At 40.6% G+C, this 15,097-nt stretch overlaps 1 protein-coding gene and 1 long non-coding RNA gene across 24 annotated transcripts in view; one reads left to right on the top strand and one right to left on the bottom strand.

Annotated features, from left to right (window-relative positions):
* The window catches only part of LOC309549659, a 43,676-nt gene extending 28,792 nt beyond the window's left edge, over nt 1-14,884 (bottom strand). The window contains exon 1 of the long non-coding RNA XR_014225028.1: nt 14,819-14,884. This is a non-coding gene — a long non-coding RNA (uncharacterized lncRNA). The remainder of the gene's footprint in view (nt 1-14,818) is intronic.
* LOC309549656 (thyroglobulin-like) overlaps nt 1-15,097 on the top strand; it is a 330,286-nt gene that overhangs the window by 45,305 nt on the left and 269,884 nt on the right. For 20 of the 23 annotated variants that reach the window (XM_082250044.1, XM_082250039.1, XM_082250054.1 and 17 more), the window contains 3 exons: nt 3,629-3,844; nt 6,770-6,979; nt 11,302-11,517. In XM_082250044.1, coding sequence (XP_082106170.1) covers nt 3,629-3,844; nt 6,770-6,979; nt 11,302-11,517 — 642 coding nt within the window. The remainder of the gene's footprint in view (nt 1-3,628; nt 3,845-6,769; nt 6,980-11,301; nt 11,518-15,097) is intronic. The other 3 variants (XM_082250060.1, XM_082250040.1, XM_082250050.1) reach the window with 3 other exon arrangements.

Here is a 15,097-nt window from a genome sequence, read left to right as displayed (position 1 = left end):
CTGGAATTGAAGCTAGACTCCTATGAATATCTTATACCTTCACTGAAAATACCTCTTGGGGAATGGTCTAGGTCATCCTCATACCGGGAAATACGCAACCATCCTGTTAATAATCCCTCTTTTTTTAGGGCCCAGCTATATCACTACCATATTAAACACCCTAATCCCTTAGTGGAGGTACCTTCTGATATCTGGGACTATTTCTCAAACCACTATAGCAAACCAAGGGGACTTTCGTGGTTCTACAAGGCACTGCAACACCATACTAGGTACAGCAAGTCCTCTAACGAATTAACATGGGAAAAAGACCTAGGGGAGGAATATACGGAGCGTGAATGGCGGCTGGCCACTCGCTCCGGATATTCATTGACACATTGTACTACTCACTGGGAGGTGGCTCTCAAAATCCACCACCGCAGCTATCTGACCCCGGTGCGCCTGGGCAGAATGTTTGGTGACGCTTCCACGGCCTGCTGGCGGGGGTGTGGGGGACAGGGAACGCTATTTCATCTTCTATGGCAATGTCGGTGTCTCACAGGCTATTGGGCGGCGGTGTTCGCTCTACTTAGGTCGGTGACCGGGGAGCTGATGCCAATGTCCCCGGCCTTGGCTCTATTGAACCTAGGCATCCAAAAAGTGCCTCCCTTACACCGAGCTATCGTTACCCATATCCTCACCGCAGCCAGGTTAACTATTACTGCGGCTTGGAGATCGGAAAATAAACCTCAAGTGTTGGGGGTGATTAATAGAGTTCGTTCCCATTATTCATATGAAAGATTCTTTGCTAATGTTAATGGACAGTGCACGCAATTTGAACAGATGTGGAGTTGTTGGTCATCGAAATACCCGGGATAGGGGCAGCCTTGTCTCTAGGTGTTTTGTTATAATGTAATGCTTATACTTTTGAATGATGACATGTACTTGCATATGAGGTTAAAGTTTTAGACTGTCCAGTTGATAGTCTTATGTATTAAGGATCTATGTTTCTCGACTGTACAAGGGTTGAAATGCTGTCAGAGTTAATTGTAACTACCACATTCAATGCCCACACGCTACGTGGGGGCAGTGGGTGGGCGTCCCGTGGGTTGGCGCCTGGCCCCCGGGGGGGCTGGGGGGGGGGCCCGCACTGGATCACAGTGTTGTTCCCGATGGGGGTGGTCCGGGGTGGGTTCCCCGTTGGCGCTGCACGGAATTGTTTGGCTGGGGGGCCGACTAGCGGGAGGCCCTATCCCAAGTAATAGGTTGGCGCTGTCTGATGGCTGAATTGGGTATACATTGTTCATTGTGATTGTTGCGGATTTCAACTGGTGTACCTGTATAACGTATTTGTTATTTGTTCTTTTTCTTGAAAATTTAATAAAAAACTATTGAAATGAAAATGTAATTAAATTAAATATTTATTGCAAATCCAACCTTATGATATAATTCTTATAATACATATACACAGACTCACAAACCACTAGGATTTGTGTGGCACAACGACTTCACTCACACTTCAACTGAGCATCCTTTACAAGTTTTTTTGAAAAGAAAAGGTTTTGCTTGAGTGTTTCTTATTTTAATTTTTAGTCAATGGAAAGATAGAAACTAGAAGAACAAAATGTGTGATACATGCAATTGTGCATGCTTTTGCATGTTTTCAGTTGTTTTCATTGATTTCTGTGGTGGCCAAACATACTTGAAGCTTGTGCTATTTCCAGAAACAAACATCAAGCCACACTACACTTTTGATGTAAAGCTTTTTTGAGCTTTGAGCTACAAAATGGTCAAAAGGGACCATTGCAAGCAGTTGGATCAGCTTCCCACAGAGGAGAGGAGGGAACATCTATTCCTTCCTCTCCTCTGTGATGAATGAAGCCAGAATTGATGTGGATTTCATCACTTCCATTTCAGTACTGTGGTTTCCTGGCCACTTGCAGCCGATCAAACCAAGCTGTCTTTGAGGGTTGAGGTCTAATAAACCCCTGATCTCTCATTAAAGAATACCTGTGTGTCGGTACTCACCGTCACTGGTATTGAAAGACAGATACTTCATGGTTAGAATTGCTTCAAGTGATACAGTAATATTTGTCAGCCATGTATCTCGAGAAATATGTGAGGACTATTCTTGTTTGATTCTGAACATGTTCATTGAAAGAGCTAATCACATTGGCTTCTGTTCCATGTCCTTCAATGTCAGAGACAGGCTTTCTCTATTGTTTGTGTGTTGAGATAATGTGTATTCCATGTACTTCAATGTAGAAGACGGACAGACTGTCAATAGAAGTCTTGTCCTATTGTCTTTCTATTGAGGTGTGATGTGTATTGTATTAAGTCTGTCTGTTTCATTGTTACATGTTAATGACCTCACATTGTTCTGTTTAGATGGCTAGATAATTCGTTCAGGTTAATTCTGTTTCTGTATACAATTTCATTTTCATATGATAATGTAATCAGACAGAGAGGAGGGATTGTATACACTGTATGGGAGTGACTGAGTGTAAAACTCTCTTTTTATTGAAATGTGAATTTCACATCCTGTTCCCCACAAGGTCCACCTGGGCGGTAACCTTGTGGGGGGAAACTGTATAAAAGAGCAGCTGTACCATTAAACCTTGAATTCTACTTCACCCTCAATCTAAAGTCCTGTCTCTTATTGGGGGAATCTGCTACAAGGGATTGCTATGCTCTTCATACTCCCTTGAATAATCACTAAGCTTTTGTAAGAGCTTGTTCCTGTTCCTGCTTCACTCTCTGGGGAAAGAGAGGTTCACCCACTGGAACCAGGAGCCTTGTTGTAGGTCCAGGGTGGGTAGGAGACGGCGCGACCCCAACCAAGCTGCGGCGGTTCGTGGGGTCTGCGGTGGTTATGGTGTCTGGTGGAGTGCTTGGAGCCCTCGAGAAGCACTAGGAGCATCCATCAACGGAGGTACCCAGTCGGGGTGCCAGTTGATCCGTTACAACCTGTCTCTGCCCAAGCTATCATAAGGGGTGTTGTTCATCCATTGCGATAGCAGTAAAGTTGAATGAAAAAAAGAATTGTCTCTAGAAAATTTTAGTTACTGTCGTATGTTGCCATTTCACGTATGCAGTTTTAAATATTGACATGTTTGGTATCTATGTACTCGACGCAACATTACCTTTTATATTTTACCAAAAAGTTTTATATTATATTGTGTTAGTGTGCACTAAAATTTGTATATTTTTCCCTGAAAGTTTGTGTTTGATTTGGCTGTGCAAATATTGTGTGAAATGAAAAACTTGAACAACAACAATTTCATTTTCCAGGGCCTCTGTTTTCAGAATATATTTGAGGTAATTTTCAAGCAAAAAAAAATCTGATTTTTAACATGTATGTGAAAAATGCCAAAGTTGGCCCAAACAACAAGTTGTTGGTTTAAATCTGTGATCATTAACAAAGGAATTAACAGCAGATAAACAAGTAAAACCTATACAGGAAGATTTGTTTCCGGTTTGTATCATTTAAGGCTGTTCACTTCACTGGGTATATGTGAGGGTTTACAACCACTTTAATGCATTTTCACAGCCATTAAAGCAGTATACTTATTACATTGCTACTGTTTCTGGCATTTAAACACTTGTTAGTGTGTTCTCTGTAATCTCTGGTCTTTCCTGTATATGTTTACAGACTTGCCAAAATGCTTGAAGGAACGGCAGGTAGCTCTTGGAGGAGACGAATTAGTGATAGGTCGCTTTGTTCCTCAGTGTGATGAAAAGGGCAGTTACCAACCACAGCAGTGTCATGGCAGCACGGGGTACTGCTGGTGTGTTAATGCAATTGGTGAAGAGATTGCTGGCACAAAAACTCCACCTGGACAAACACCAGCTACATGTGAAAAACAAGGTAAGACTCAGTTCTACAACTTCTCTGCATATCTTTCATCAAATTCTTCATTATTTTCAAACTACTCATTCTGCACCAAAACCAAAAAAAATTTGGGAAGTATATCAAATGATTTTTCAGAATTTCCAACGGAGCTATGTGCCAGGAAGAGACGCCAGAATAGTCGATGTCATGACTTTCCGTACCTGATAACGAATTTTCGCACTAATCGCTATCGCTCAGTTCTTCAAGTAACTCAGTTTCGCTGTCACTGTTTTCCAGGTCGTCTAAAAGCACTTTTGTGCAAAAAAAAGAACGCTTTTTGGATGCCATGGTTGTTCTCAATTTTCCAGGCACAAAGAACTGGAAAAGCACAGGCAGGGCACTGGAAAAGCCACCAGGTGAAATGCTGTGGTGAAATGGCAGAATCCTTTAGGATCGCAACTTTGAATCATGTCATTTGGTGTATTTACATTTTTGAATTTATCGCCGGTATAAGCCCCCCCCCCCCCGCATCACAGCGCTCGCAGGGAAGGACAGGTGCCCGCATCGGTCGAGCACACAGCGAGAGGACAGCAGGAGGATGGCTGGATGATGGCAGGAAGGACAGCGGGGGATTGTTTGATTCTGGGGTAATCCCAAGTGTGGCTTGGGGTTACCGCTTTTGGTACACTATATTAACCCTGAGCCACACTCTGGAATACCGCCAGGTAGGTTGAACACAAAACAAAGATGTTTTTCAATGAAATCTAGCAAAGATGAAAGTTAAAGTCGTTTTAAAGAGTAAAGGTTATTTACCTTTATGCATTCAAAAAACATTGAGTGTGCAGCTCCCACCTCAACCCTTCCTTATACCTGCCTGAGGCCCATCTCTATCCAGCAATGTGCTTGAGAACATCCACTCTCATGGGTCCCTTCCTCCTCATTGGCTGAAACACAGCAGGAGGATTCGTTGGCTGCCACTGCTGTCAATCACAGTGAGGAAGGAGCGAGCCATGCTGTGTGTCTTACAGACACATAGATGCGGGTTGGGAGCAAACATGCAAAGATGCCCCCAGAGCAAGCAGCTTGCTATAGGGCACTCAGAAAGGGGGGGGGGCAGGAGTGCTGACAGGGGACCTGAGAAGAGGAGAATCAGGGCTGCTCTGTGCAAAACCATTGCACGGAGCAGGAAAGTTTACCATGTTTGTTTTTTTTAAAACTGAACCTTTAATAACACTTTAACTCAGAGATTAAAAATGTTGGTATTACTTAATCTCTAGTTGTACGAAACTGATAAAACTGTATTCCTTTTCTTGTGGATAGTTCCAACACCCCACTGTGATGGACATGAGTATCAGATCCCTGTCCTTCTCACTAACGTGTGACAAAGGACCGGCCAATCTCCCACCACGCTGTCGCTTACATAACAATGCCAATCTCAGCTGCACCCTGCACAAAGATGCAGGTGCCAGCAGCCTGAGAGCTATTGTCATTGGGTTAATTAAGCAATTAACCCTTTAACTGCCCCCCCCCCCGTTTCTGGGCCGAGCAGGAGGAAACTTGTAATTCTAGCAATATCAATTATGACATTAGGCTAATCATCTGTAACACACACTGTCACCACAGACAGATATGTTCATAGGATTTCTCCTATACCACGGCACTCTTCAAGAGACAGGTTATTTTTTTAGCTTGCATTAAGAGCTTAGGTACAAGGTTAACACTTTTCAAAATAAGGTGAAAAGTTAAAAGCGGGGGGGCAGGAGTGCCAACGGGGGACCTGAGAAGAGGAGAATCAGGGCTGCTCTGTGCAAACCATTGCACGGAGCAGGCAAATATAACATGTTTGTTTGCTTTTTTTTTTTTTTTTTATCTGAACCTTATTAGCACTTTAACTCAGGGATGAGCAATGTTAGGATTTCTTCATCTCTAGTTGTACCAAACTGATAAACTGTATTGCTTTTCTTGTGGATGTTAATGTAAAACATATATCTTCAAGTGTACTAAATATAGATGGTTCCAACACCCCACAATTGAAGAAAAAGGCAAACTCCAGCTATACTTTGGAGATGTATGGGGAAAAATGAGAACAGCTGCGGTTATTACAAAAAATTGACCTGAAGAGATTCAAAGTCTTTCAAAATATGACCAACTTTATGGTTCCTCACAAGAACCTCTTACAAGCCTTTACTTTTTGGCTAAACTATCAGACGCTTTGGCTTATAGCAATAGATAATCCCAGCTTGAAGAAAAGTTGTGACCCTATGTACAGCCTGGACCTAGGATGCTCAGGACTCCACAGGAACAGGGATCAATTTAAAAAATAACTCAGGTACATGCAGACATCAAAAGGAATATTTAGCTTCATCTAGTTTTCAGAAATCCCTCTTTTTCCTGCTTGTTCTCCCTTTTGCGGTCTCTCCATTACTGCGCTGTACATATGCAGCTGCAACTACTCTGCAAATTGCCTTCACAATATCTGGCACATCTAGATCTCCACATGGAAATGGGGCAGGATTGCTGGAGAAAATCAGGAACCTTCCGATGCAGTTTAGCATAAATCCAATCAGGTTTCTTGAAGGTTCAGCATAACTCCATTTGGAGCACCAGTATACTAGGCAACAATATTTTATAAAAACAAAAAAACAAAAAAAAAAACTTTATTGGTGTTTTTATTACACCTGTAAGCACAAATAAATAAATTTATAAATAGCGTAATAAAATAGAGTGTTGGTATACTATAAATGTCTTTGCACCTGGGTATAAAAAAAAAGGTCAACTAGCTGAACAAGCTGCTCATATTTGTTTCTAGGGGTAAAGGTTATCCATTCATTGTCAACAGATTGCATATTTTTAGCCTTTTCTGCTACCAATTCAAGATTTCCCAAACCTGTTAATGGATTTGGAGCCTTTTCCTTGCATAGAACTTTGGTTATCATTAATCGTTTCTTTATATGTTGACAGACTTGACAAAATGCTTGAAGGAGCGTCAAGAAGCTCTGGCAAAGAAGATGATTGGTCATTATATTCCACAATGTGATGAAAAGGGCAATTATCAACCACAGCAGTGTCATGGCAGCACCGGGCTTTGCTGGTGTGTTAGCGCAATAGGTGCAGAGATTGCTGGCACAAAAACTCGTCCTGGACAAGCACAAGCTACATGTGAAAGGCATGGTAAGACTTAATTCTAGGCCACTGAACTCATCAGGAAAAATATCTTCACCACTAGTATTTACTTCTAAAACTTGAAAGAAAACACACAAAGTTTATGCTGTTCCTATTAGACATACAGGCATGGCAAAAAATTTGGGCACGCCTGCATTTCTGTCAGATAATGCACCACTTCGCCCAGAAAATAGTTGAAATGATAAATGTTTATGCACACTCATGTTTATTTATTTTATTTGTATTGGTATGACACAAAAAAGTGGAAAAACAAAAAGGCAAATCTGAAACATTCCATGCAAAACTCCAAAAATGGACTGGACAAAATTATTGCCACCTTCTCAAAATCGTAAGAAATATTGCATTCCAAGTTTGTGATGCTCCTGTAATTTGTAATGAAACTCATCTTTTTCAATTGACAAGTGGTGGCAATATAGAAATCACCCCAGCAACCAGTTTACGTGGTGAAAATAGACTCAAACTTTCTGTTGTGTGTCTCTGTACCACACGGAGAATGGAGAAGTGAAAGTGGTCTGAGGATTTTAGAAAAAAAATTGTGGAAAACATGGACAATCTCAAGGTTACAAGTCAATCCCCAGAGATCTTCATGTTCCTGTGTCCACTGTGTGCAACATTGTCAAGACGTTTACATCTTATGGCACTGTAGCTCATCTCCCTGAACATAAACAAAAGAGAAAAATTTATCAAAGATTTTGGCAAAACTTACCTGAGGAAGCCAAAATCCTTTTAGGAGAATTGGCTGTGGACAGATGAAACAAAATGACAGCTTTTTGGTAGAGCCCATTATTCTACTGTTTTCAGAAAAAGAAGTGTGGCCTTTAAAGTAAAGAATACAGTCTTTACAGTCAAACATGGTGAAGGTTCACTGATGTTTTGGGGTTGCTTTGCTGCCTTAGGCACTGGATGTTTTGACTGTGTGCATGGCATTATGAAATCTAAAGAATACCAAAGATTTCTGGGGTGCAATGTAGGGCCCAGTGTCAGAAAGTTGGATCTCTGTCAGAGGTCATGGGTCTTACAGTGACCCAAAGCACACCTCAAAAAGCACCCAGAAACGGTTTAAGACAAGGTGCTGAAGAATACTGAACTGTCCAGCAAGGAGTCCAGATCTAAATCTCATAGAGCACCTGTGGAGTAATCTCAAAACAGCAGTTGAGAAAAGGAACATTTCCAATCTGAGAGACCTGGAGCAGTTGGCAAAAGAAGAACGTATTACGTTTTAAACGCCTCAGGCATTTGTCGTATCTTTGCAATAATAGGATTTTTAATTCGTCCCTTAGCTTTTGAAGGGTGGCAGACACTGCGGGAGATGTTGAAGATTTATTACTTATTTCCATTTTGTGGACTTCTGCGGTCATTTTATTTAGGTGAAGATCATAGCATCTCTTCCTTTTTGTCCCTTGCTGTAAAAGAATCCCCCTTATGTATGCTTTATGTGCATTCCATAGAGTAAATGAGATATCAACTGAATTGGTATTGAAACTGAAATAATCATTGAGATTTTGGGTAATGATTTTAGCACTTTCCGGTTCTTGTAGTAATTTTATATTGCAATGCCAAATGGGGTTTGAGGAGGTGGAACCATTATCTGTAATGGAAATAGAAACTGCAGCATGGTCTGACCACAAAAGTTAGTGGATGCGAGATGAGGATATTTTTGTAAAAGCCATTTATCGGATAAAAACACATTGATGCGGGAGTATGCACGATGTCTGGGGGACGAGTAAGTGTTATCTTTTTCATTAGCAGGCTGGCACTTCCAGACATCATACAACTCCTCTGCATATAACAGCTTAAGCAATGAGGGTCCCTCTTTTGTGGTACTAGTGGATGAGTCCAAATGAGGATCCATTACAAGATTAGGAGATGTCCATATTTGATTGGAGTTATCCGTTTAAGCACTCTATATAGGAATCTTATTTGATGGGTGTTGGGAGCATACAGTGCTACAAGGGTATACGGGCGCATGTTTGTCACATTTTGACATATCTTCCTTCACTGTCAAGTACGGAATGTTTCAGTTGGAAAGCTATTGTGTGCCGCATAGCTAGGAGTACTCCTTTTGTTTTCTTTTGGGGAGCACATGAAAGGAAAATGTCCGGTTATCTCTTGTGTGTGCATTTAGGGATATTTGAGGCCACAAAGTGTGTTTCCTGGATGCACAGAATATCATCCTGGTTTTTCAGGGCATAGTTTTACATGGAATGTCTCTTTGCTGGGTGGTTTAAGCCCTTAGTGTTGAGAGACAGGCATTTAATACTCATGGTGTCTCGTCAGGTGGGGTGTGCATGACGGAGGTAACACTTAAGGTTATCGAAGTGTAGTGGGGTGCATACAGGTGGGACAAGTGATTCCTCTGATGTTGTAGGCAGGCCTCTTTTGGCTGTTTGCAGACTTGGGCTGTTTCATAAGTATGGAGTTGGTGATGTCCAACCTGGGTTGTTGGTGTAACAGAAATGTATAAATGGAGAAAGAATACAGCAAACTAAATTAAGAACGAACTTAGTAAACTGGCAAAAAGAGAATCCTCAGAGGCATTCGCAAACTTTACGTAATGTTCCAATATTATGGAGGGTATTGGCTATACTGTATATCCATGTTGACCTTATCCAGGGAATGAGTGTGAGGAGGCAGAAGGTATTTGTTTAGGAGCCCCTGATGGGCTTTTTCTTTTTCATTGATCTCTTGTGAGACACGATCTTCCAATCTGCTTGTATATGAGGAGCTCTCTCGGTTTGGTTGTGATAAATAGGTGTGCTAAGAATGATGGCCCATTGGCGAAGGGCCGATAGCCCTTCTTCCAGAGATGACACTGTGATAGCAGCATCATTGTTGGTTATGACTAGAGAGGCTGGGTATTTCCACTTGTGTGGGATATAGTGATTGCGTAGGGCCTTAGTGATGGTGATATAAAGGGGTGCAACACTAAAAAAATATACAGTCCATATGGTGAAAAAACAGGAAACTCAGTGGGGATAGATGGAAGATCCTCTGTGGTTATATGAAAAGCCTTCACCAGCACCCGATCACACAGCTACTTACCAGATATTGTAGACCCCTATACAGAGATCTACTTAGGCGAGGTGTTGGCAGCGTTCTACCACAGATATACACTCTCACGATATGGATCCAAAACAGGCTCATATGGAAGCAATCAAACACCAGCTGTGCCAGAAATCCTCCAATAAAACATGGACGATCCACCCCGCAATCGTTAGATGGATGTATATGGAAGAAAAAAAAAATCCTCATAGTGTAGATGAATAGACGTTTATTAATAATTAAAATTATCCACTCACATGTAGATACAGATGCTCCCATATGTAAAAGGTTGTCTGTGTAGTATTTTAAAATAACAGGGGAAAGCCGCCAAGTCCCAGCAAGTATCTGTGTAGTACGACTCAGGCTCCTCCTCCCTACACTCCCAAAAAGCATAGCACTTGGTAAAAATTATAACTAAGCATTATTTATGAAAGCATTAATGTCCCATTCTATAGTCATGACAAAAAGCCTTAAAAATCCAATTAGTTTTGAGTCTGGAAACCCCCCTGGTATAATTACTACCCCTCCAGCTTCCTACATATTTGTCCATACCTAAAAATAATGTGCCAGCCAGGTTCCTGTCATGACACATATCATAATGTTTAGATAGGCTGTGTTTAGGATAGCCTTTGAGTATGTTAGTAACATGTTCCTTTAGTCTAACATGAAGCATAGGAATGGTACGGCCTAAATATTCTAGACCACAGGGGCACCACATAAGGTAGACCACATGTTTGTACATACAACTTGCGGAGTTTCTGGCAAAAGTGGGCCAAACACCCCATCATTCTGCAAAACGTGCCAGTGTTTTCACATATATTTTTCCCTGAAAATTTGTGTTTGATTTGGCTGTGCAAATATTGTGTGAAATCTAAAACTTGAACAACAACCATTTCATTCTCCAGGGCCTCTGTTTTCAGAATATATTAGTAATTTTCTAGCAAAAAAAAAAAATATCTGATTTTTAACATGTATGTGAAAAATGCCAAAATTGGCCCAAACGACAAGTGGTTGGTTTAAATCTGGGATCATTAACAAAAGAATTAACAGCAGATAAACAAGTAAAACCTATACAGGAAGATTTGTTTCAGGTTTGTATCATCTGAGGCTGTTCATTTCACTGGGTATATGTAAGTGTTTACAACCACTTTAATGCATTTTTACAGCCATAAAGAAGTGTACTTATTACATTGCTACTGTTTCTGGAAATTTAAACAATTATGATTGTGTTCTCAGTAATCTCTGGTCTTTCCTGTATATGTTTACAGACTTGCCAAAATGCTTAAAGGAACGGCAGGTAGCTCTTGGAGGAGACGAGATAGTGATAGGTCGTTTTGTTCCTCAGTGTGATGAAAAGGGCAGTTACCAACCGCAGCAGTGCCATGGCAGCACCGGGTACTGCTGGTGTGTTAGCGCAATTGGTGAAGAGATTGCTGGCACAAAGACTCCACCTGGACAAACACGAGCTACATGTGAAAAACAAGGTAAGACTCAGTTCTACAAATTCTCTGCAAATCTTTGGCATAAAAATAATGTATATCATCATTTTGACTGACTCTGGAGAGGTCTTTGGTGAATGTGGGCTTAGATGATATTGTCTTGCAGGCAATATTGGAATTATACTTCCTTCCCCCAAAGGCCAAGTTCTATGACACATAGTCATATTAGGCACATCAGCTGAAAGGAAACAGGTCCTGTCATTCAGGTGCATTTGAGGACTTGAAAACACTTTATAAATGTTCTTGTTGAATAAAAGGTAGTTGATCTAGGATGCACGTGCAAAAGACTCATTTGAAAAATTGGCTATACTGTATATATATAAAAATTGAAGAAATAGCTTGCCCACTCAGCTTGTGTATTAAAAAAAAAAGAGTACTAAAAAATATTGCGACGCTGTACCCAAATACAATTGATGTCCTTTTTTCCCACAAATAAAGCTTTCTTTTGGTGGTATTTGATCACCTCTGCGTTTTTTTAGATTTTGCACTATAAACAAAAAAAGAGCGACAATTTTGACAAAAAACATCATATTTTTTACTTTCTGCTATAAAACATTCCCAATAAAAAAAAATTAAAAAATCAAATTTTTTTATCAGTTTAGGCCAATTTGTATTCTACTACAAATTCTTGGTAAAAAAAAATCCCAAAAAGCGTATTTTAATTGGTTTGCATAAAAGTTCTAGCGTTTACAAACTACGAGATAGATTTTTGGAATTTTCATTTTATTAGTAATGGCGGCGATCAGCGTTTTGTAGCGGGACTGCGACATTGCGGCAGACAGATCGGACCCCTAACTGACATGTTTGACACTTTTTGGGGACCAGTGACATTAATACAGTAATCAGTGCTAAATATTATGCACTGTTACTGTATAAATAACACTGGCAGGGAAGGGGTTAACACTGGGGGTGATCAAAGGGGTTAATGTATGCCTGTTGGTGCTTACTCACTGTGGGGGAGGGGAAGGTTCTGTGACAGGCATAGAGAGATTGGGGTTTCAGCTTAGCTGAAACTCCTTATCTCTCCCTGTCTGTGTGACAGAAGACCCACCTGCTTTGTTTACATAAGCAGGCGGGTCTTCTGTCAGTTTCTCTGACGATCGCGGGAGGCCGACGGCAGTTAATCATGTAGATCTAAGTGATTTTGGGCAGCTGAGCCACCCTGCCACAGTATATCTGTGGTGAGCGATCGGAAAGAGGTTAAAGAAAAAGCTTGCCCACTCAGCTTGGTTTTAGGTGCACAGGCCCAGTCAACAAATAGATACAGTTAGATTACTAAATATACAAGCCCTGCTTCCTGATTGCAGCATTCAGATACTTTTATATTACTGATGAAATGGTCTATCTCATTGAAAGCAGCCTTCAATTTCCAATTACTTAAAATGCACACAATACTATAGACAGCCCTCAATCATGTGATCTTTGCTTCAGGTCTCGTGATTGGTGTGAACTTCTGTTTAGACTGTAGACTGAGCTCATCCCTATTGACCACCTCACCTAGTATATGGCCAAAAGTATATGGATACTACTCTAAATTATTGAGTTCAGGTGTGTCCAATGAAGGGTTTTGTTTATGTATATATTAACTTAAACACAAAACAAAGAGGTTTTTCAATTAAATCTAGCAAAGATGAAAGTTAAAGTCGTTGTAAAGAGTAAAGGTTTTTTTACATTTATGCATTCTATGCATGAAGGTAAAAAACCTTGAGTGTGCAGCTCCCACCTCAACCTTTCCTTATACTTGCCTGTTTGTTGTTTTGTTGTTGTTTTATCTGAGCTTTTAATAACACTTTAACTTAGGGATGAGCAATGTTGGTATTTCTTCATCTCTAGTTGTACCAAACTGATAAAACTGTATTCCTTTTCATGTGGATGTTAATGTAAAAAATATACCTTTAAGTGTACTTAATATAGATAGTTCCAACATCTCACTGTGAAGGATGCGAGTATCCGCTCCCTGTCCTTCTCACTAACACGTGACAAAAGACCGGCCCATCTCACACCGCGCTGTCACTTACATAACAATGCCAATCTCAGCTGTACCCTGCACAAAGATTTTCCAGCTCTCGGAACCACAATTTAGGTGCCAGCAGCCTGAGAGCGATTGTCACTGGGCTAGATAAGCAATTAACCCTTTAACTGGCACCACCCCCTGTTTCTGGACCGAGCAGGAGGAAGCTCGTAATTCTAGCAATACCAATTATGATATTAGGATAATCATCTGTAACACACACTGTCACCACAGACAGTTATGTTCATAGGATTTCTCCTATACCGTAGCACTCTTCAGGAGACAGGTTCTTTTTTTAGCTTGCATTAAGGGCTTAGGGACAAGGTTAACACTTTTCAAAATAAGGTAAAAAGTGAAAAGTGGGGGGGGGGGGTTTCGGGGGAGAGGGGCAGGTGTGCCAGCGGGGGACCTGAGAAGAGGAGAATCGGGACTGCTCTGTCATTACACGGAGCAGGCCAGTATAACATGTTTGTTTTTTTTTTGTTTTTTTATCTGAACCTTTAATAACACTTTAACTTAGGGATGAGCAATGTTGGAATTTCTTCATCTCTAGCTGTGCCAAACTGAAAAAACTGTATTCCTTTTCTTGTTTTTCTTGTGAAAGTTAATGTAAAAAATATATCTTCAAGTGTACTAAATATAGATAGTTTCAACACCCCACAATTGAAGAAAAAGGCAAACTCCAGAGATGTATAGGGAAAAATGAGAACAGCTGCGGGTATTACAAAAGATTGCCCTGAAGTGATTCAAAGTCTTTCAAAATATGACCAACTCTAGGGTTCCTCACAAGGACCTCTGAGAAGCCCTTACTTTTTTGCTAAACTATCAGATGCTTTGGCGTTTGACAGTTGAGTGGTAGGTAATGGGGTGTAGGACTGGCAATAGATAATCCCAGCTTGAAGAAAAGTTGTAAAAATCCTATGTACAGCCTGGATCTAGGATGCTCAGGACTCCACAGGAACAGGGATCAATTTAAAAAATAACTCATGCATGCAGACACCAAAATAAATATTTGGCTTCATCTAGTTTTCAGAAATCCCTCTTTTTACTACTTGTTCTCCCTTTTACAGTCTCTCCATTACTGCTCTGTACAAATGCAGCTGCAACTACTCTGCAAATTGCCTTCACAATATCTGGCGCATCTAGATCTCCACATGGAAATGGGGCAGTATTGCTGGAGAAAATCAGGAACTCTTTCAATGCAGTTTAGCATATAGCCAACTAGATTTCTTGAAGGTTCAGCATAACTCCATTTGGAGCACCATTATAGTAGACAACGATATTTTATACAAAAAAAAAAAACTACTGCTTCTTTATTGGTGTTTTTATTACTCCTGTAAGCACACATAAATTCTCTTCAAGCTCCCAGTGCCTTAAACCAATTATGATGACCAAACTCTGTAGCTTAATAAAATAGAGTGCTGGTATACTATAAATATCTTTGCACCTGGATATAATAAAAAGGTCAACAAGCTGAACAAGCTGCTCAAATTTTATTCTAGGGGTTAGGTTATCCATTCATTGTCAACAGATTGCATCTTTTTAGCCTTTTCT

This window comes from Pelophylax lessonae (genome assembly GCF_965119305.1).
Source record: "Pelophylax lessonae genome assembly, chromosome: 3".
Taxonomy (NCBI): Eukaryota; Metazoa; Chordata; class Amphibia; order Anura; family Ranidae; genus Pelophylax; species Pelophylax lessonae.
The sequence above is the reverse complement of the archived record's forward strand: the minus strand, read 5'-3'. Positions and strand labels throughout refer to the sequence as shown.